At 46.1% G+C, this 21,978-nt stretch overlaps 1 protein-coding gene across 1 annotated transcript in view; it reads right to left on the bottom strand.

Annotated features, from left to right (window-relative positions):
• Positions 1 to 21,978, bottom strand: part of PHAF1 (phagosome assembly factor 1) — a 61,790-nt gene that overhangs the window by 9,258 nt on the left and 30,554 nt on the right. Inside the window, exons 5-12 of the mRNA XM_056862458.1 lie at positions 18,671 to 18,714; positions 16,907 to 16,986; positions 12,862 to 12,956; positions 9,691 to 9,788; positions 8,939 to 9,051; positions 4,818 to 4,951; positions 2,551 to 2,634; positions 1,682 to 1,764 (exon numbers count right to left, since the gene is read on the bottom strand). Of these exons, the coding sequence (XP_056718436.1) occupies positions 1,682 to 1,764; positions 2,551 to 2,634; positions 4,818 to 4,951; positions 8,939 to 9,051; positions 9,691 to 9,788; positions 12,862 to 12,956; positions 16,907 to 16,986; positions 18,671 to 18,714 (731 nt within the window). The remainder of the gene's footprint in view (positions 1 to 1,681; positions 1,765 to 2,550; positions 2,635 to 4,817; positions 4,952 to 8,938; positions 9,052 to 9,690; positions 9,789 to 12,861; positions 12,957 to 16,906; positions 16,987 to 18,670; positions 18,715 to 21,978) is intronic.

The raw sequence follows: 21,978 nt of genomic DNA, 5'->3' as shown, positions 1-21,978 counted from the left end.
GGAAGGAAAACAGAAAGAGGAAAAGGGAGGGAGGAAGAGAGAGAAAGGGAGAAAGAAATGGAGAGAGGGGGAGAAAGAAAGAAAGAAAAGGACGGAGGGAAAGAAAAAAAGGACGGAGGGAGACAAAGAAAGACAGAAAAAGAGGGAGAGAAAGGAGAAAGAGTGACAGAAAAAGAGGAAGAAAAGAGAGAAAAGCCTCCCCCACACACACACACACCCGCGCATGCTGGCCTGCGCGACCGGGCCCCAGCCTCCCCACCTCCCCCGCCCACACACACACCCGGCGGCGCACGGAGCCCCAAGCAACCGGGCCCCAGTCTCCATGCCCTCCCCCCCCAGAGTCCATAAAAAAAAAAACCAAGCCCAATCGGCTCCCGCATGCATGCTCTGCCACCGGGAGCCGCCGGCCTCTTCCCCCACCCCCCGCTGCTCAACAGTTGACAGGCAGCGAGAGGGGCTTACAATGTGCCGCAGCGTTCCTGCATGCCACAGCCTTGGGGGCAGCCTTGGGGGAAGCGTCCCTCCCCCTCCCCTCTCGCCGACCAACAACCGACAGTCAGTGAGAGGAGGTCCAAAGGGCGCTACAAGGGCGCTGTAAGCCGTGGCCCCAGGAACACCTTCGGGGAGGGCCGCCCTGTGCCCCGCCTCCGCAGCAGGGTTCCCGGAACTCCCGAGGGCCACAAAAAATGTCCTCGGGGGCCGTATGCGGCCCCCGGGCCTGAGGTTCCCCACCCCTGATTTAGATCTTCACATGCTCAGCTGTCCCAACAGAAATATTAAAACTATCAAAATGTATCTTGCAGCACTCTGCAGACAGGATCTGGAGTATAGCCTTGTGGATGGGTTGAACATCCATTAAATACCCTGCCTTCCCTCATCAGAAACTGGGTTTGCTCAACTACAAACATTTCTTTCCTGAATACAAGATGAGCACTCAGAATCGATTAATTCCAGGATCTGCTACAAACAACCCTATAGTACAGAGGTTACTCCAGGCAAACTGAGGAGTAGAGTGTCTGCCATGGAATGTGTGATTCTGTTGACTTCTATTTTATTTTTCCTTAAAAAAAAAAAGATTCTAACTCTCACAGCAATCCAATGAAATGTGTGGGGGGAGGTGGGGAGGTTATATTTGATCAAAGGGAATTGGGCCAGCAGGTGGAAATTCTGCACCCTGTGAAGTTCCATAAACACTTACTGGCTACCCATTTCCCAAATGTAACAGAACAGCATAACAACATTTGCAGCAAACATATGCAGCAAAAAGGAAGGCAGGTAAATACCCAGATTTGAATGAATGGATGAATAAGTTAACCGAATATGCGACTATGGCAAAACGAGCACCCTTTATACATAACAAACCAATTTAAGAATTTCTGGAAAAATGGAACGTCTTTTTTTTAATTATACAGTTGAAAATTAACAATAAAATTAAATCAAAACAGAAGAAGCAAGATTTAGGTAATACATGTGTCACAACAAATATATTATTCGATATGGCGATATATTGAGAAAATAGAGTAATGTAATGTAATTCAAAAAGAAGTGAACTACTAAAATGCAATTTAAGAAGATCCATATATATTGTATGAATATATATATGTTTTGTGGATTGAAATAAAACATCTAAATTATTTTTTTTAAAACCGACAACAACAATAACAATAGTCTCACTACTCACATGTTGAAGTTGTAGTGACCAGGGTAATTAGTGTGAAGCACAAATTTCTTCACTTTGTGGGTGTTTGCATCAAAAAGGATATCCTGCAAGTGAAAATGGGAGGGGGGGAGAGGGCAAATCATAAAAAAAGTGATTGAAAGAATTACCCATAAACCACCAAAGCTTTGCATTGTGCATTGCAGCTGGGAACAACCCCCCCCCTCAAGCAACACTTTCAGCATGGATTTCTGTAAGAGGTATACGGAGAAATATTGCGGCAATGCCATTGTGAAAGGTAGGATCTTCTCTTTTCCTGGAGAAAAAAACAAAATCCATGCAATGACTTTCACAGGAACCAACCAAAATGACACAAAACACTACACAAGCGTTTGAGCTTTATCTGGCTGAACATTACCAAAAAAATAAGAGAGACCTGATCTCATGAGCATTTTTTGAGACACGCTTCACAGAAATGCTGCTCAGAATGGCTGCGGAAGTCAGATTTTAGCATTTAAAGAAACTGAGCTTGGTTTCTTCTGTCCCATCTTTCCCCACAAGAGGCTGTCCTGATCGACAAGGCAGAGATTCCCTCTAGCACTGTTTTTTTTCTCAAGAGCATTTTCGTCTTAAGGAGCAAGGTTTCATTTTGTGCGAGCTGAACATCAATTATGTACAACGTGCTCGGTGACACCCTGATGGAGTTCATGCGTCATTAACCAAACAGACAAGGATAAAACAAAAGGAAAGGTAAGATTCAGAGCTCCCAGCAAGCAGCAGTTAAGGATTCATACAATATCAGCTCACACATCAATCATTTAACGCATTCTGGGTGTTGTGGACGTTACGCAAGCTACACCGGATAGCTATTGCTTAGAAAAATTTCAACTTACCACTCCGAGTGTGAAGTAGTTGAAGAAGTAGTCATTGCATTTGGAAGGAACCTGCTTGTGTGGGGAGGGTGAATGAATTTTCATCTGCAAAGAAAACCAGAGTTCAGCCTACTGCAAGTATGGAGATATAACGCCCTTTTCAAACTCAACGGGGGTCTGTCCAGTTTCACAAATACGCTCCTCTGGCTGGCAATGGAATAAACTTTCTCTATGGAAGAAACGAGAACTGTGTTCACACCCAATGGCCGTCTTCACGGCCACTGGGTAATTTCAACAACTGGGGCACAATGAATGCAACTTTGCACAATCAGGATTGGGGGGGGGGGGGGCTTAACCTCCTGGTCTCCTCCATCTCCTAACTCTTTACATGGCACTCATGAGGAATTAAAGATCTTCTCATGCCCACACTGCTCCCAGCTCCATGTTTTGTTCAGATGCCTCCTACTTTTCCTTCAAGAAAATTTTTAAGCCCTCCTGTTTTCCTTCCCCTACCCACTATTTTTTTTTTTGCTGTCAAGTCACAGCTGACTTATGATGAATCTGTAGGGTTTTAAAGGCAAGATTCGTTCAAAGGCGGTTTGCTATCGTCTGCCTCCGCATCATACCCCTGGTATTCCCTGGAGGTCTCCCATCCGTATACTTGCCAGGGTCGAGGCTGAGTATGTGTGACTGGCCAAAGGTCACCCAGCAAGTTGCCAGGGCAGAGTGGGGATTCGAACCTGGGTTTCCCAGATCCTAGTCCAACACTTTAACCTCTACACCACACTGGCTCTCCTACCCACTATAGCTTCACACAATTTGGAACCCTCAAAAATTCCTGATTAAAAAACGAATTCCCAGCAATCGTGTTAGCAAAGAGAATATGGCTGCGATCTTTGCCAGGCAGAACAATTCCTAGTGGCAACGCATGGCTATTGGCTCTTCCAACAACAGTCTACGAGACTGACAGGAAAAGGGACCTCTAGGTTCAAGAATGCCATTGCCCACATGCTTAAAACAATCAGATGATGTAAACAAGAAGGCAGGCAAAGAGGGCCAAGCTTTCAAGGCACTATGGGAGCTGTTAGGGATGGCACAAAGGAAAAGCAGAAAATGAGAAGGGGCGCATAAAGAACATGGCAATGAGGAAACTACAGACTAAGGCCCAGTTCTCACAAATAGTCAACAAGTTAGCAAATGCTTGCCTGGGTTGGGCAGAGAGCCAAGGGGGAGAGGGGGCGAGATCATGCTTTTTGCAATCTACAAAAAAAAAAAGCCAAACAGTGTCCAAACTACCTGATCCACAATCACAAAATCGCTCGGAAAAGGGGACCCCTGAAAATCTGCCTATTACCGTATTTTTCGCTCCATAGGACGCACCGCTCCATAAGACGCACCTAGTTTTTAGAGGAGGAAAACAAGAAAAAATCTTGTTTTCCTCCTCTAAAAACGCAGGCAGGGAGCGGGCGCGCCAAGCGCTCAGAGCGGGCGGGGAGGAGGCGGGCGGGCGCTCCAAGAGCTCAGAGCGAGCTGGGAGGAGCCGGGCAGGAGAGGCGCGCCAAGCGCTCAGAGCGGGCGGGGAGGAGGCGGGTGGGCGCGCCAAGCCGCCCCCCCTCCGCTTCCCAGCTGGGAGGCGAGCAAGCGCACAGAGCGGGCTGGGCGGGCGCACAGAGCCGGCTGGGCGCGCTGGAACGGCGCGAGGCAGCTTTCCCCGGCTGCCTCCCAGCGCGCCCAGCCGGCTCTGTGCGCACATTCGCTTTATAAGACGCACCCACATTTCCCCTCACTTTTGAGAAGGAAAAAGGTGCGTCTTATGGAGCGAAAAATACGGTAACTCCCCCAATGGCAGTGCATTTAAACCTGGCCTTGAGGAAAAGCACTCTGTACTTGGTACAAGGAACATACCCTGGTTTTCACAGAGATGCATTTTCATCACGCCTCTGGATGCAGTCTCAAGTGACATAGTTCTGACATAGGATTATCATCTGTTTGCGAGGCCAAAATAAATACATAGATAATGTGGACTCTTTGGGGTTTGCGAGATCAAGTATGCAAAGGCAAAAAACCATCAAACAAACTATTGGGTGGGGTAGCCAGGAAGAGGAGACACCTGTCTGGAGTCAGGAACAGCATCTCCTGGAGAAGAAGACCCAGGACACTTGGAAAGGGAGAATTTATTAGAGAACTTTAAGCATTTGGTATCAAAAAGTGTGGCTGGCCTCCTCGATTTTTTAGCGCGCTAATTAAAAAGGGTTATAAATCTGCATTAACGTTTGCTGTTGTCCCACCTTATCTTCTGACTTGTAGAAGACCTTGTGAGGAGACCCCAAAGTGCTCAGAACATCTTGGCACGAATCACCAAAATATACACAGCGCTCAAATACCCGCATCTTGGCATCAGCTAATACGCCTGGGCCACAACCTAGGAAAAAAAAAAAAAAAGAAGCCAGCTATTTGTGACTTGCAGTGTTCCATATTTCTGAGATATTTATATCACCTGAAGTCGAGAACGTAGCTAACTAAAAGGGTGAAGCTTTAAAATATATATTTTTAAAGGGGATGTCATAACCCGAACTGTTCGAACCCCCCCATACTGCTCCAGGGGACCCCCAGGAATAATATCTGAGGACATGGGAAGTTGAGGGAGCAACAGACAACCCTCACCCCAATATTTATTTAATTTTTATGTATTTTCAAAATTTACATCCTTCTTTCTGCCCAAACCAAAGCTGGGATTCCAAGCCAATATATTCATGGCATAAAGTTTAAAATCGTTGCACTATTCTGTAAAAATGCTCTTGTATTGTGATTCTATTAAGATCTGTGAACTAAATCATGACTTTATTAGCTACTTGTGTCTTTGAACATCTAATGCTGCAACAAAATATCTGTATAATGCTACACTGAAAAATTATGAGTCAATGACAGAGATGTACAGAATGCATACCTTTAGGTAAACATTTGTGTAACAACCCCATTGTTGATAATCATAACCACACACACACACACACACAGAATCCCCAGTCACAACGCTCCACTTTCACATTAGGAGCTGCAGAGACATACAGACACCCAAATGATCTACATCCACTTTAAACATTTAAAATTCATAGGTTTTTTTTCAAGGTTCATTTGGTTCACAAATTCAGTTGTAGTATGCAGGACTTAATCAACAATGTATAAAACTAATAAGCAGCTAACAGTTTCTCTTTAAATCTCAGCCATGTACGTTACCTAGACCTCACACTTCTATCTTGAAAAAGTGCCTTCTCAAAACCATTTACATTATCTGGATATTAGCTAACTCCTCCTACTATGCCAGGATACGTGATCCCTGTCTTAAGCATCTCTCCTTTCTCTTTCTCTGTAAAGATAGAAGCAAAATTCACTTAAAGTTGGCTACAGTCTTATTCTCCTTCTTTTAAAATTCTAAGCACAATAAAAAATAGGCTTTAATTCTATGGTACTAACCTTCAAAAGATCATGGTGACAGGCAACAAGACTGGCTAAATCAGTTAACAAAATTTATTATATTGGCTGCAAATCAGCTAACCCTGAACTTGTTGTCCAAAGCTCATTTAAACCCAACGACCCAGTCCCCCCCACCCTTGCAGAACAACTTTTCCACTACATTTCCAAGATTCTCAGTCATATCCCATTTGATCCTGCAATCTTGCAGGAAAATACTTTGAAAAAAGGGTCCCGCATGGTCAGAATTGGGGAAGAATCTTCATTGGAACATTTCCCCATGATCCGAAATTCTGAAAGACCTGGCTTCATTTGAGTTTTGCTGTGCTTCTGTACTTGTGATCATAGAATCATAGAGTTGGAAGGAGCCCTACAGGCCATCTAGTCCAACCCCCTGCTCAATGCAGGATCAGCCTAGAGCAGTGATGGCGAACCTTTTACAGACCGAGTGCCCAAACTGCAACCCCAAACCCACTTATTTATCGCAAAGTGCCAACATGGCAATTTAACCTGAATACTGAGGTTTTAGTTTAGACAAAACAACTTCCCTGGACTCCCAGCTGGGCGGCGGGGAGTCCAGGGAAGGGGGGGCTTTGAACGGTTCCACGCTGCCTGCAGGCAGCGCGGAGCCGTTCAAAGCCCCTGTCACCCAGCTGGGCAGCGGGGAGTCCAGGGGAGCAGTTCAAAGCCCCCGTCACCCAGCTGAGCCGCGCGTGCCGGCAGAGAGGGCTATGCGTGCCAGAGTCGGCATACGTGCCATAGGTTTGCCAACACGGGCCTAGAGCATCCCTGACAAGTGCTTGTCCAGCCTCTGCTTAAAGACTGCCAGTGAGGGGGAGCTCACCACCTCCCTAGGTAGCTGATTCCACTGTCAAACAACTCTTACTGTAACATTTTTTGTCCTAATATCAAGCTGGTACCATTCCGCCCGCAATTTAAACCCATTATTGCGAGTCCTATCCTCTGCTGCCAACAAGAACAGCTCCCTGCCCTCCTCTAAGTGACAGCCCTTCAGATACTTAAAGAAAGAGCAATCGTGTCCCCCCTCGACCTCCTCTTCTCCAGACTAAACATTCCCAACTCCCTCAGCCTTTTTTCAAAGGGCTTGGTCTCCAGGCCCCTGCTCATCCTCATCGCTCTCCTCTGCGCCCGCTCAATTCTGTCCACATCCTGAACAGTCCTACTCTACTGTAGGGCATTTCCCAGAAGAATCTCAAAGAAATGCTTTGTCTGCAATGTTTCACCAGTTTGCCCTAGTGCAGTGAATCCTGAGGGGGTGACCGCCAGTGATCTGTCACTTGCCAGATGTGTTTCCTGGCACCTATTTTCTGCCCTGCTCCCTGACTCCGTTCACACATCTCCCCTGTCTTTTCTCAAGTTCCCTTCTTCTCTTTCGCCCCATTCACACCCCTTCCTTTCCTGCTTTTCCATTTGCTGCTTTCCACAGCTGCTTCCTTCCTTTCTCTCCCTGCCCCTCTTTCTCACTTGAGTCTCTCTGTTCTTCACACCTACTCCAGACCACTTCTCCAGCTGGCTTTGAGGTGCGCTACAGGCAATGGGAGGACACAGCAGGAGTTACAAGACTGGAAGGGAGGCGAGCCAAATGCTTAGTCACCTTCTGAGAGTTCTTGGCAGAGGCTGCAGCTTTAAAAAGTAACACTTTAACCTGTGCTTGCGTGAAGATGCTTCAGGGGTGGCACTGGTAATAATACTTTTTTGTCAATATTATTGATGCTAATAAGAGAGTGTTTCTGCAGCTGTATGCTGTGTTACTCTGGTAATTTAGTAGCCACACACTTCAATGTATTTGTACATGGCCATGCTATTTTGTATGTTCTGTAATAGTAAACACTTGCTGATTATTTAGAATTTGGAGGTCTATCCTTGATTTTACAAGCCCCGTGGTGCAGAGTTGTAAGCTACAGTACAAGTTCTGCTCAAGACCTGAGTTCGATCCTGACCGAAGTCGGTTTCAGGTAGCCGGCTCAAGGTTGACTCAGCCTTCCATCCTTCTGAGGTCGGTAAAATGAGTATCCAGCTTGCTGGGGGTAAAGGGAAGATGACTGGGGAAGGCACTGGCAAACCACCCCATAAACAAAGTCTGCCTAGGAAACGTCAGGATGTGACGTCACCCCATGGGTCAGGAATGACCCCATGCTTGCACAGGGGACCTTTACCTTTTCCTTTTTTATCCTTGATTTTACCGACCACAAGAAGCCAAGGGGTAGGAGTCCCCAAGATGGTGCCTGTGGGCACTGTGGTGCCAGTTGACATCTTTCTTGGCGCCTTCCAAGTGTTTTTAGAAAGTGGGTGGGGCCACTTTGGCCTAGCAAGGCTTCTGATTAGCCATGGGGAGATTTAATTGGTTGTGCAGATTTTTAAAAATGTTGCTTTTTCAGCCACTGCCACAACAGCACAAGGATCTTCACTGTATGACAAGCTAAACCGCTGCAGTCCTTTTGTGGTTGGCTCGCCTCCTACGGCAGGCATTTTGAGGCAGCCATTCCCCGCCCCCTGCTGCGCCCACTACACTGTGTCAGAATTCCAAAGATGCCTACAGACTCAAAAAGGTTGGGGACCCCTGGGCTAGAACCTCTGTGCATAAATAGTAGGGCTGCCCCAAATATAGTTTGATGATCTCTAGTTATAAAGTCAATTAAGCACGGCAAAATTCACCCCTAGCTCATCCCCCCTCCCCACCTGCATGCTTATAATTGCCAGGAAGGGTATCACACTGAGTTTGGAAATAACTAAAGTAATATTTCCTGGAACATTAGAGTCCACTCCGGCACAGCAGAGGGAGAATTTGGAAGCAAGTATTTCAGATGAAGCAATGCTCTCAAAATGCGTTGCCATAAGCATTCCACTATGCATGGTCATGTCTGCAGGTGTGCCTTTGAATGAAAAGAGGAGCACGGATGTCTCTGCTCAGTCATTATACCTGCAGTGAGTAAGCGAAGCCGTAAACCTGAGGGTCCAGTTCCATCTCTCAGAACATCAACATTCTCTGCATACACGTTTCCAAGGAAACAGCTGAGGGGCATCATGGGAGCCCTGCAATGATAAGATTATATCAAACCAAAACAACAAAAAAGGCACAAAAGGTCTTAAACAAAAACTGTTTCCTATTTACTTTTCTATGCCAGCAGCTATGGCTGGGGCCACAGTCACAGAGCATCTGCTTTGTGCGCAGAAGGTCCCAGGGTTCAATCCCCGCCATCTCCAGTTAAAATTGGTCAGGTAGTAGGTGATGAGAAAGACTGCAGAGAGCTTACATGTTATGGCTCTCGTCAAATGTTACGTCATATGATTTCTAAACTGAAGTTATCTTGGTTGGCTTCATCCTCTGAATAATTCTTGGACAACGTAGGTTTTAGTGAATTCGCATTTGGGGATACGTGAGCAAATCCTGCATGAACATGCCCAACTTTTACAGTGCAATCCTAAAGAGAATTACTCCAGTCTAAGCCCATTGAAATGAATGGGCTTAGACTGGAGTAACTCTCTTTAGGATTGCACCGTTAGGCACACAAGCTGGCTTGCTCGAACAAAACACTAGGAAATAGCTGCAAATTCCGGAGAATTCTACAGCTAGCATTTGTAGAATTGCATCCACACAACACGACAGGAGATTAACATTATTCACTGTTCATCTATCTGGAATATAGTGTAACAATTCAAAAGGTTACCTACTTGGTATCCTGCAGACTGTTTCCACTATAGATGTACATGCGTTTCACAGTTGCACCATGTGGAATTTGCAAAGAAGCTAGGCCATGGGCAAAGTTTGGCTAGGGAGAGTAAAACAAAGGCATGTCAACACAGTATAAAAATGCCAGACCTGTTACCCAGTGCGGCTGGAGTGCATCTCCAAAGACTCACAAAACCTGATGTCTCCTGCACTGTAAAATTAAAATTAAAACCTCCTCACAAGTATCTTGGGTCAGGGGACGCCTGCTGGTGGTAAAACCAGATGACCCAATGTGTTTGCAGGGGCTCTAGAAGTTGTATTTGTTCTCTACATGCAACTATCAAAAGACACAGCCAGCACTTCCCTTACTATTGTTTCCTCACAATCCTGGCCCCGTTTTTGAGTATAGGGAGATTTCTACACCTCATGCTGGCAGACTACCCTCTGGAGAAACCAGCTGGCCACTGTGTGAGACAGATGCTGGACTAGATAAACCGAGCACAGATCGGATCCAACAGGGCTTTTCTAAGGTTCTTAGGACTAGCAGTTCTCAGAAACAGAGCTGGAAACAGGGCTGGTGCTTTCTTGTTCTGAGATACGCTCTACGTTTTAAAATGGAACACAATTCAAGGCAAAGGATGGTAACGTACTCCTTGCCAGGATAGTCCTAGACCAGGGGTCGGCAAACTCATTAGTCAAAAGAGCCAAATATCAACAGTACAACGATTGAGATTTCTTTTGAGAGCCAAATTTCTTAAACTTAAACTATATAGGTAGGTACACTGTTTATTAACTTAATAAACTTTAATTAAAGTTTTAAGTCTTAATTAAACTATAGGTACACTGAATAAAAATTGATATACTTAACAGTGATCTTATTTATTGATAAAAATTAAATTGTAAGTCCCTGCCATTTCCCCCTCCCCGTCTGGAGTCCTCGTCTGGAGGCCTGGTCTACCACCATAAAAGCCTATCGTCTGGAGGCCTGGTCTACCACCATAAAAGCCTATTGGTAGACCTGGGTCCCATTGGGAGGCCAGGTCAACCCATTGGCTTTCTTGGCAGTAGATCTGGTCCCCGGAGGCCCTTAGAAGCCAATTGGTAGACCTGGCCTCTGAAGAGGGACTTTTTCCCCTCCTCGGAGTCCAGGTCTACCGCCAAGAAAGCCAGTGGGTAGACATGGCCTCCCAATGGGACTCAGCCGGAGGCCAGGTCTACCAAAGGAAGCCCGCCCCGCCCAACAGCTAATAGGCGGGGGGGGGGCAGGAACCGCCGAGCCGCCCGCCCAGTAATTGTGCGGCTAGAGGGGAGGGGAGGCTTTAGCCTCCCAATCATTGAGGGCAAGGGAAAGGGGGACCCGGCCATTCTCCATGGCGGGGGGGGGGGGCAGAGAGACAGCGCGCCCGCTCGCCTGCTCTCTCTCAGGCGCGCTGGCTCCGCAGCCCGGCTGCCGGCGCGAGCGGCCGCAAGAGCAGGGGCTCCAAACCAAGTTCAGAGAGAAGCACTCAACGGGCCAAAGAGCCGCATGCGGCTCGGGAGCCGCAGTTTGCAGACCCCTGTCCGAGACCATTCTCTCATTGCAGGATCTCTCCCCAATTTAGTTTGGTGACACTGAAGTTTAAAGGTCAACTGAGCCTGCAATATGCATAGCCAACGAAAAGGAAAACCTGCCTTAATTTTTCATGAAAAATGTTATTACTTCTGAGTTGCAATCACAAGAGTAGGCAGAGAGAGGGTATTTCTCCTTACGCATGCATGTCCCTTCTTCAACTGAACAAGCCCTGGAAGGCCTCGATTACAAGTACCATGGCCCGGTTCAGACTTCAGAGGGCCCAGCTGTCAAAACCATGGTTTGAAAACGGGTTGCACTTTGGGGGCCAGCATGATGACGTCCCCCACACACTCTTTTCCTAGTTACTGGGAACCATGAATTATCGTGATCTAAGAACTGGCATCAACACAGCTCCTGCTAACCAAGGTTTTAATCTCTGGTCCAATCATGGTCAGCGGCAACTAGAGATGTGCTTTCGGCAAAGTTGAACCAAACCCCCATCTTATCAGTATTTTTTGGGGGGCGGGGGTCCTCCGCCCAAAAATGGTGGTGATTTAAAGGGAGCTGAAAAACGCATCCTGAATAAGGCCAAATTTTTCCAGCATTTTTTGGGCCACTTCGGCTGTGCCACCATTAAAATAATAAAAAAAAAAAAAGTCTGGGGAGAATCTTCTCTCCTCCTCACTTATCTGCTGGCTGACCAAGCTGGTGCAGAACTACGCTGCCTCCGTGGCAGCAGGCGGAGCAAAGCTGAATGCTAGGCATGGCTCGGCTGAGTCCAGCATTCAGCTCTGTGCCGCTGCTGCCACCACCTCTGAACTCTACATGAGTCTCAGAGGCAGCAGGCAGCCGAGCACAGCGTTCAGCTCTGCACCGCCTGCCACCTCCGAGACCCACATAGAGTTTTGACTGAGGCAGCAAGGCATTTTTCAGGTTCGAATTGAATAGACCGGAACATTTTCAAAAAAAAAAAAAAAAAGCCAGAAAACACCCATACTGGTATGAGGATTCGGATTTTTTCATATATTTTTTTAATTTCGGGTCTATTCAACCCAAACCTGAAAAATACTGGAAAAAAATTGGTGCACACCCCTAGTGGCAACTATGAAACAGATGCTGTGGTAAACCTTAGATGCTTGCTGACTTGAAAAGGATGGAGGAAGGAGAAGAACAAAAGCCTGAGCCAAGGGGCAGGGGAGAGGATGAGTGAAAGAGCCCGTGGGGCAGTCACAAGTGCCAAATGTGATCCGGATCCCAACAAAATTTCCACTAACAGAAGGCACTTCCTCTAACCTAAGCAGAACTTTCTTGCCTTCACCCTTCCCTCCCTCTGCAGCCCATGGATCTCCATGGAGGACAGGGGGACTCTTGGGAATGGCAGGTGGGACAAATTGGGGGTCTGCAGCAGGAAGGGGAAACTGGCAGAAATTAACCTTTCCCTTCCATTAGCAGAAAACTTAGTCTGACTCCAACCTCAGTTTAAGACTGAGGCCAGTAATGTCTGAACCAAGCTGAGGAGGAAAGCCATAACATAATTATGGGAAGACATTTACTGTTAAAGTGTTTCAAAACACTTGATCTACTTCGCTACGCAATGTATCTGTTTAAGTCAATTTCTGACCTCATACTTGGGAGTTTCAGTCCATGAGTCCAACTGAAAGGAAAACGACAGTCCTCTGAAGTTGAGGTGGAAAAGTTGCTCTGCTGAGTTGTACACTGGGAGGGGAAAAAAGGAACACATTCACACATTAAAAAAAGCACACACATAGCAATTTTTTCCCTTTCCTGATAAGACACCGGCCTCATTAAGAACTTCACTGGCATATGTCTGAAGTTTTTATACAACAGAGCGAAATATGGTGTCACTAGTTAGAACACTAGCCCCGTGGCGCAGAGTGGTAAGCAGCAGTACTGCAGTCAAAAGCTCTGCTCACGACCTGAGTTCGATCCCGATGGAAGTTGGTTTCGGGTAGCCGGCTCAAGGTTGACTCAGCCTTCCATCCTTCCGAGATTGGTCAAATGAGTACCCAGCTTGCTGGGGGTAAAGGGAAGACAACTGGGGAAGGCACTGGCAAACCACCCCGCAAACAAAGTCTGCCTAGGAAACGTCGGGATGTGACGTCACTCCATGGGTCAGGAATGACCCGGTGCTTGCACAGGGGACCTTTACCTTTTTTTACCTAATTACAACTTCAGCAGCCTAACAGCGCAGCCTGGCCCAATCTTGTCAGAGCTTGGAACCTAAGCAAGATTGGCCACAGTTAGTACTAGGATGGGAGACCACCAAGGAAGACTGGGGTTGCTGCACAGAGGAAGGTAATGGCAGACCACCTCTGCTCATCTCTTGCCTTGAAACCCCCATGGTCCTGGGGTCACCCTGAGTCAGTTGCAACTTGACGGCACACAATTATTACTAGTTAGAAGTTCAATTTGTCTTAGGACAGTTAAAATTAAACATGGAAGTTTGTGGAGGGCGCAGGTTATAAGATCAGGGAAGCGGTTTTCAAATGTTCATGCTGGAGATGCCTTTTGAGAGAGATGCCTTTCTCAGAGAGATGTTCCTCTGAGAAAGTCACGACCCTGGTGTTCCTTGGAGGTCTCCCATCCAAATACTTGCCAGTGTCGACCCTGCTTAGCTTCTGAGATCTGACGAGATCAGGCTAGCCTAGGCTATCTGGGTCAGGGCAACTTGCTACCTTAACAAAAAAGTCAATTTCATTGTTTTATGACAGCTGTACTTTGTTTTTGTAAAACATCAAGAATGTTGCTGATTCAATTATAATGGTTTTTCTAACAAAGATAATGCTTTCAAAATATTGGCTTGGATCCAGTGATGCACAAGCGGAAACTAAACCTACTTTGCGCCGTTTCGTTTGTGCAAGATCTTGTGCAACATCTAGCACCTTCCTTCCTATATATTATAGTGCCAAGAAATCTGTTGCACAAAATCTTGCATAAATGAAACCACAAGCGGCAATACAATACTATATTTTTCCGTGTATAAGACGCCCCCAATATAAGACCCCTCCTATTTTTTTGAACCCAAAATTAAGAGAGCGGTGACCATTTGAAGGCTGGCTGCCGGCCAGGGCAACCGGGCTCTTCCCCGCCTGCTCTCTTCCCTGCTCATCAGTTGACAGGCAGGGCCGGTGGCGACCATCCGTGCATTCCATGTATAAGACGACCCCCAATTTTTTACTAAATTTTTAAAGAAAAAAAAGTTGTCTTATACACAGAAAAATACGTTAAGTCTGACTTAGTGCAAGTTGTTACTGTGGTCTCTTTCTTGCATTTCCACTTGCATGAGAGCTCTACAGCAGGTGGAAATTTTGTGCTGGATTCAATCCAATGACCGTTGTTTAAGCAGCTGCTTTTTAAAGCAATCTAATACTTAGTTCTAGCAACAGGTAACTTTCTTGTTCTTCGGAGGCTAACCTACATTATACTTAAATCAGAGAGCTAATGAGGTAAAGCGGTTAAGCAACTAGACAGATATCTATATTCAAATTTCAGCTCAGCTACAAAGACTTGCCTGCCACTTATGATGCCTGGAATGTTTTCCCCAAAAGCCTATAACTCATGCTTCCTTTCCGTCAAATATTTGCTCAAAAGCCACCTTTCACACGAAGCCTTAGCCTGCAGCTGCATTTGGATGTCACAATAACCCACGGTTTATGCAAAAAACTCTGGTCAGTCTACCAAGCTCAGGTAATAAATCTAGGTTTAAGCATGAGCCCCTATTTCGTTGATTTCTTGCCTCTCTCATTTCCCAACAGGGAAGACCTCCTCCTTATAATGCTGCCTCTGCAGCCAGGTGGTTTGTGAACCCAAATGCTGCAACAGAATCACAGTTAGTGTAAGCTGCTGACAAACCATTTATGAATTCTAGTTTGAAATGCCCAGTCTGGAGCTGACCAGCCAACCCTGGTTTGTTGGACTCAGTTGCATTCAGGCAACTGGGGCTTGGCCAAATGAGGCAGCAATGGTCACATCTGCCAAGAAGCCTGAATGCTGCCATAGTGTGCACCCCCAATCCAAACAGAAACATTATATGCACAGCTGGATTTGCTCACATTCACCCTTAGTTATGTGTATTTCTACTGTTCTTCCTGCTGCCCTTCTCTCTGCCAGCATTCAAACTGAAAAGTCCTTTAAGAGTGGTTTCTGCTCATGAAATTCTGTAGTATAAGTGGAAGGTGCTCTACAAGTAACCCCCTCCTCAATGGGTGGCCTTAAATCTTACCTCACTCTCAGCCCCCTTCATTGTAAGACAGGAATAAAACTCATCAACCCTGTAAGGTACCCATTAATGAGCTGATGTATGGTCGCATTCAGATGTCACAATAAACTGTGGTTGCACAACTCCTGGTGAGCCTACTGTAGATTGAAAGGCCACAGACAGTTCATACATCCCAGTCAGTCTGCTGCTTGTCTCCTTTCCTACCTTCAAGTAGAAACCCTGGGTGCTATCCTGAGCTCCCTTGCACTGCCAGGCTACTGGTAAAATCTCATCATGTATTCAGCCTGCTTGCTATTGTTCAGCTGCAATAAATGGGAGGGAAGGGAAGGGGGAGAAGCAAGTCAAGCCTTCTGCTTTGCTAAGAATCATCAGCTTTCTACTCCGCAACACTTTGGGGGTTACCGCACTTGTATTCCCAGAGATGTATTAAGAATTTGAAAACGTTATAAAAAATACTGTTCGCACTTTGTTTGGCCCCTTTAGCTGTGAAGACGTCTTCCAACCATTTATAAGCCGTGGTATCCAAAAACCCTTTTAAAGCGATGTTTTTTTATAACATTTCCAAACTTTTGATACATCGCTGGGAATACCTAGTGTGGTAACAGCCTAAATTTCCCATCAGTGGAATGGAACTTTCCTGCATCCCCCACCCTACTAATCTCCATGAAATGCTGCTCCAGGGGGAGGAGAGATAGAGGCCCCTGAGGAAATACCTGAGGGGGTATGCTGCAGGAAATGGATGGAAATTTAGTCTGGATCCAACCCATCGTACGTCTCCAGAACATTTATTTATCGAGCCATCAATTCGCTGCTGACATGGCAATCCTGTAGGGTTTCAAGGCAAGAGATGTTCACAAGTGGTTTGCCATTGCATGCCTCTGCGTAATGACCCTGAACTTCCTTGCTGGTCCCCCAACAAGTACTAACCAGGGCTGATCCTGCTTAGCTTCTGAGATCTGATGAGATTGGACTAGCCTGGGCCAGGACAGGGCCTCCAGAACACTGGTGACTCATTAAAAGACGTTCTCACGTGACTGGCCAACATCAATAACAAACTAAGAGTTTGGTAAAGGCCAACAAGTGCTCACTCCTGGGAAGTTCGGCAGCCTCGTGGCCATCCACTGCAAAGAGCAGCAGTAACCAGCTGGCATCTAAGCAGGTTTCTTGCTTTCCTGAGCTTAGTTAAATATGCAAGACACAAGGCAGCACAAACATCTTCCTAGCAAAGACCGCCTCTCTTTTTAAATCAAAAGACACAGAATTTAGAAACCATAAGGTCTAACATGCATACATTCAAGATCTGTGAATGAGCCTATCAACTGGACTTTCCATTTCCAATGAACATTGAGGGGAGAGAGTCTCAAGTTCCCACGGAGCCACCAAGTCACTTCTTCACATGTACATACATCTGCGAACGATAACTCACCTCCTGGATGTGTTGCTCCAAACGACTGATCAATTTGTTCTATGGTTGGAGCAATAGCCTGAGAGTTGAAATGTACACCACTGGTAAAAAAGGAAAAGGAAAGGAAAGTCTCAGAATCAATACTGCATCAGCAGATTCTCTAAACTATTCTAGTGAATTCACTATACTAGTGAAACATCCTTATATAGACAAGTGCATCTAGAATCCTTGTGCCTCATAATTTGTTTTAATTGCCTCTGTCTTCACAACCACCCAGGGAAGACGACTTGTTATTCCCATTGTGGAGATCAGGAGTCTGAGGCAAAGGTTATTCCCAGACACACTTAGTGACCCCCTGGGGTTATGAAATTCTTTTGCCTCAGTACATTTTTATTCACAGAAAAGAGTGGCTTTTGTTTCAACCCTTTGCTTCATTCAGTAGACTGTGGTCATTTATGCTTGGTAATTAGCAGCGCGTTCCAGGCTGAAATGCCCTGCATATTTTTTTGAGTTCTTCAAGCTGAACCGTCATTCCAGAAGCAGGCACATACCTTTAGAGCCCCTTTAACGCAACCTTTTTTATTTGCTCCATCCCTGCCTTGGAGCATCCGCTCAAGGAAGCATGAAGAATCACAGCCACTGGTTAGCTATGCAATAACAGCCACTGGTTAGCTATGCAAATGATGATTGCAAATGGCTATGCAAACGAAGGAACGAAGGAGCAAGCGAGTGTGGGGGTGGAATTTGTTTGACTTTCTCCTTCTCTTGCATCAGGACAGTGAATAGGCATTTTAAAGGTCGGATTTTAAAAGCCAAACTCGGCTTTTTATTACAGTGAGCATCCTTGCTGCACTGTTACACTGGCAACACACAAAATTAACTGATGGGAAATGTTCAGAAGAGGAAAAACCCAAAGCATTAATTTAAAGTGCATTCTGGGCAAAACATCCTAGAACCATGGGAACTGTAGTGCCCCAGGAGGACAGAGATCCCTTAACAGAGGATTTTCAGCAACCTAACCAAACAATGGCTGGAACAATCTGGGGGAAGACATGGCAGTTAAACTAGTACAAGAAAGTTGTAAGGTTTGTGCCCTTAGATTTCTTTTGCCCACTGGAAGAACTGACTCTAGATTTTACAGATGTGAGTATTGCTAAGTTCCACGCTGGCTATAACATAAACACACCTCACATGAGCGCATGGACCCTTCTCCGCCTCCACGCTTGATGCAGATTGTCTAGTTGCAACCTTTTAAATGTAATAATTCAAGCTGGAAACAATACCACCCCGATAAGACACTGCAGGACAGGAGAGCAAGGGTGCGGTGAACGAATTTGCCTTGCAGCAAAATTAAGTACTGGGCTGGATTTCTCCAGAAACCATAACTGTTCCTGGAATTCTATTCAGAGTAGGGTTGGGCAATCTAGTCACAATCCCAAATGCAAGTTTTTGAGAACTGTAGCACTTGGGCACGACATGTCTTATGATTGCTTTGTCTCATTTTTCAGCCACCCCAGAAGGAAGGTCGGTTAATAACTTGCCCAAAGACAACTTTTCGGTGGGTACTCCCCCATCCACAGCCAAGAGCTTTTGAAACAACCACCACCAAGCCAGCTGACAAACAACCTGGTGTCCAACCCAATCTCACAGTCACCATCTTCTAGCTCAAATGTTTAGTCTTGGCTGCAAATTCACTTGCCTCTCTAATCTGACCTCATCCAATAGCCTCCGGCTGGTACAAAGGACAGGTTCTCAAAAGTGGTGTTTCTTTGAATGTCTACTTACCAATATTTTAACTTCACTTTAGTCAAGTCATAAACTTCAATCACCTGGAAAAAAAGGAAAGGGAAAATTATTCAATGAGGGAGAAAAAACACACCACAATATTAGAAAGCAGAGATTTCCCTCCCTTGAAGCGGCAGCAGCAGCAATGCTAAAACCTCTGCATCTAGCAAGGGAACCTGGGGAAGGATGTCAGAAAAGGAGATCAGCATGGTTAATTTGTGGAACTCCCTGCCCCAGGATGTGGTGATGGCTGCCAACTTGGAAGGCTTTAAGAGGGGAGAGGACATGTTCGTGGAGGAGAGGGCTATCCATGGCTATTAGTAAAAATGGATACTAGTCATGATGCACACCTATTCTCTCCAGGATCAGGATCAGGCAATATAATGCCTATTATATTAAGTGCTTGGGAACACAGGCAGGATGGTGCTGCTGCAGCCATCTTGTTTGTGGGCTTCCTAGAGACGCCTGGTTGGCCACTGTGTGAACAGACTGCTGGACTTGATGGGCCTTGGTCTGATCCAGCATGGCCTTTCTTATATGTTCTTATGCTCTTATGAGAAAAGGCTCAGGAAAGGGAAAGTCAGTGGGCTGGTCCCACAGATCCATTCTGTTAGCAGAGTTCAGCCTCTTGGGCAAGGGGAAGGCTCCTTCTGCTGGCACAGAGCACCTCCACTAGTGGGAAAGATCTGTGGGAACCAACCCAATAAAAAGTTAAATCCTTGGTGAATGCAAATACCATTCAATACTAAAGAGGAGTTACGGAACATAGAAGAAGAGTTGGTTTTTATACCCTGCTTTTCTCTACTAAAAGGAGTCTCAAAGTGGCTTACAATCACCTTCCCTTCCCCTCCCCACAACAGACACCCTGTGAGGTAGGTGGGGCTGAGTTCTGGGAGAACTGTGACTGGCCCAAGGTCACCCAACAGGCTGCACGTGCAGGAGCGGGGAATCTAATCCAGATTAGAGGCTGCCGTTCATGTGGAGTGGGGAATCAAACACGGTTCTCCAGATTAGAGTTCACCGCTTTTAACCACTACACCATGCTGCACAGATCTGAGAGGGAGAACACGAAATAAAGAATGACAGAAATAAACCACCTTAACTATTTATGCCATCCGCTTGTTAAGCTAATTAATTTCCAGCCTTCCACACATTTAATTGACTGCTTAAAATGAGCACTACAGCCATCTCAGGACATTCTGAAGGGATTTAACAGAGGCAACAATTGTCCTTTGGCAACACACACACACACACACACACACACACACACACACACACACACACAACAACGTAGAGATGTGATTACTGTTTGGAAAAATCTTAAATACAGTGAACCATGATGAACCCGCAAATCTATTGACAGTAACGCCTTTAGCAACAGCATCGACTTTATAGTTCTGAAAACAATCGGATTGTAGATCTATTTTTTATTTGTATTTAAATCAGTCATTTTTTTGGCCCCAATCCTACCTAGGGCAAATTGTGCGGTTAGCAGACAGAAATATTTTGATTGAATGCATGGCTCTCATACTGATGGTTCCTGAACCCCCTTTTATGGGGTCTTTGGTTACATAATGGTGGATTCTTTCCAACTTGCTTAAAACCTCTGGTTTCCTGCCTCTTCTGGAGATTGATTGAGTGCGGCACAGAGAGTAACTGTGCAATTGGAGTAAACCATCTTCATTTAGAGAATGGAGGTGGGGTGAGGATTAATCTACACTTTGAGTTTATTTCCCCACAGGGCCACTGGTTTTAACAGATTCAGTAACCAGTCACTAAACTAAATTTCGTTGTTTAACTCTGCCTGGGATTTTGTAAAGTAAAGATAAAACTTTCACAGGTTCTATCACATATTCAAACAAATACTGATTTTACTGAAAAGATCCCAGAAAAGAGAAATAAATTTTTCTCTTCTTCACACTTTACTAGCCCTGTCTGTAAGTTTTGGTACTACTGATCTCGAGACTCTTGCCTTCGTAACTGTCACAACTGGAGGGCATTTGCAAAATTGTCATGGATGGTTAAGGAAAATTGCTCTTTGTTTCCCCAGGGTGTTCCATTAAAGGTTCCATCCTTCTCAACATGCTGTTAGATTATCTGGACCAGTGAACATCCTTTAGGGTTGAGTCATCCTGCTGGCTTGTGTGTGTGTAAAGTGCCGTCAAGTCGCAGCCGACTTATGGAGACCCAGTAGGGTTTTCAAGGCAAGAGACTTAACAGGGGTGGTTTGCCATTGTCTTCCTCTGAGTAGCGACCCTGGTGTACCTTGGTGGTCTCCCATCCAAGTACTAACCAGGGCCGACCCTGCTTAGCTTCTGAGATCTGACAAGATCAGGCTAGCTTGGTGAGAGCCAGCGTGGTGCAATGATTAAGAGTGGTGGTTTGGAGTGGTAGACTCTGATCTGGAGAACTGGGTTTGATCCCCCACTCCTCCACATGAGCGGCTGACGCTAATCTGGTGAACTGGGTTGGTTTCCCCACTCCTCCACATGAAGCCAGCTGGGTGACCTTGGGCTCGTCACAGCTCTCTCAGCCCCACCTACCTCATAGGGTGTCTGTTGTGGGGAGGGGAAGGGAAGGTGATTGTAAGCCGGTTTGATTTTGCCTTAAGTGGTAGAGAAAGTTTGCATATAAAAACCAACTCTTCTTCTTCTAGCTTGGGCCATTCAGATCTGGGCTCCTGCTGGCTTACCTACACATTCACTGGGGAATGACAAGAGGACTTTGAATCGAACCTGCAATGGGAGTTTTCTGCTCCCCCACCCCATCCCACCTGGCGTGTCGGCTGCTTTCTGCTTGTGGTGAAAGCAGGCCGAGAGAAGCCACTTTAGCCTCTTCCCCCTGCTGTTTTCATATTCACAAATTGCCCTTCCCTTGTTAAAATCACATCACTTACGGGGCTACACGCAAGTTTCACAACAAAGCCGTAAGTTGCTCCGCTGGGCAGTCTGCAAATACAAAAATAGGGGTGTGTGTGGCTAAAGGTTCTTCTCCAATTGAACCTCTGGTACAAAGTCCTCATGTTGTTCCCCAATGAACACGAGGCCTTACCCTGAAACTAATGTCTGACAGTTCCTGTCAGGGAGGGGGCGTGGCTCAATAGTAGAGCCTCTGCTTGGCAAGCAGAAGGTCCCAGGTTCAATCCCCGGCATCTCCAGTTAAAGGGACTAGGCAAGTAGGTGATGTGAAAGACCTCTGCCTGAGACCCTGGAGAGCGGCTGCTGGTCTAAGTAGACTATACTGACTTTGATGAACCAAGGGTCTGATTCAGTACAAGGCAGCTTCATGTGTTCATGTGCCCCACATCC

The sequence above is a fragment of the Euleptes europaea genome, chromosome 17 (assembly GCF_029931775.1).
Source record: "Euleptes europaea isolate rEulEur1 chromosome 17, rEulEur1.hap1, whole genome shotgun sequence".
In the NCBI taxonomy this organism is placed as follows: domain Eukaryota; kingdom Metazoa; phylum Chordata; class Lepidosauria; order Squamata; family Sphaerodactylidae; genus Euleptes; species Euleptes europaea.
The sequence above is the reverse complement of the archived record's forward strand: the minus strand, read 5'-3'. Positions and strand labels throughout refer to the sequence as shown.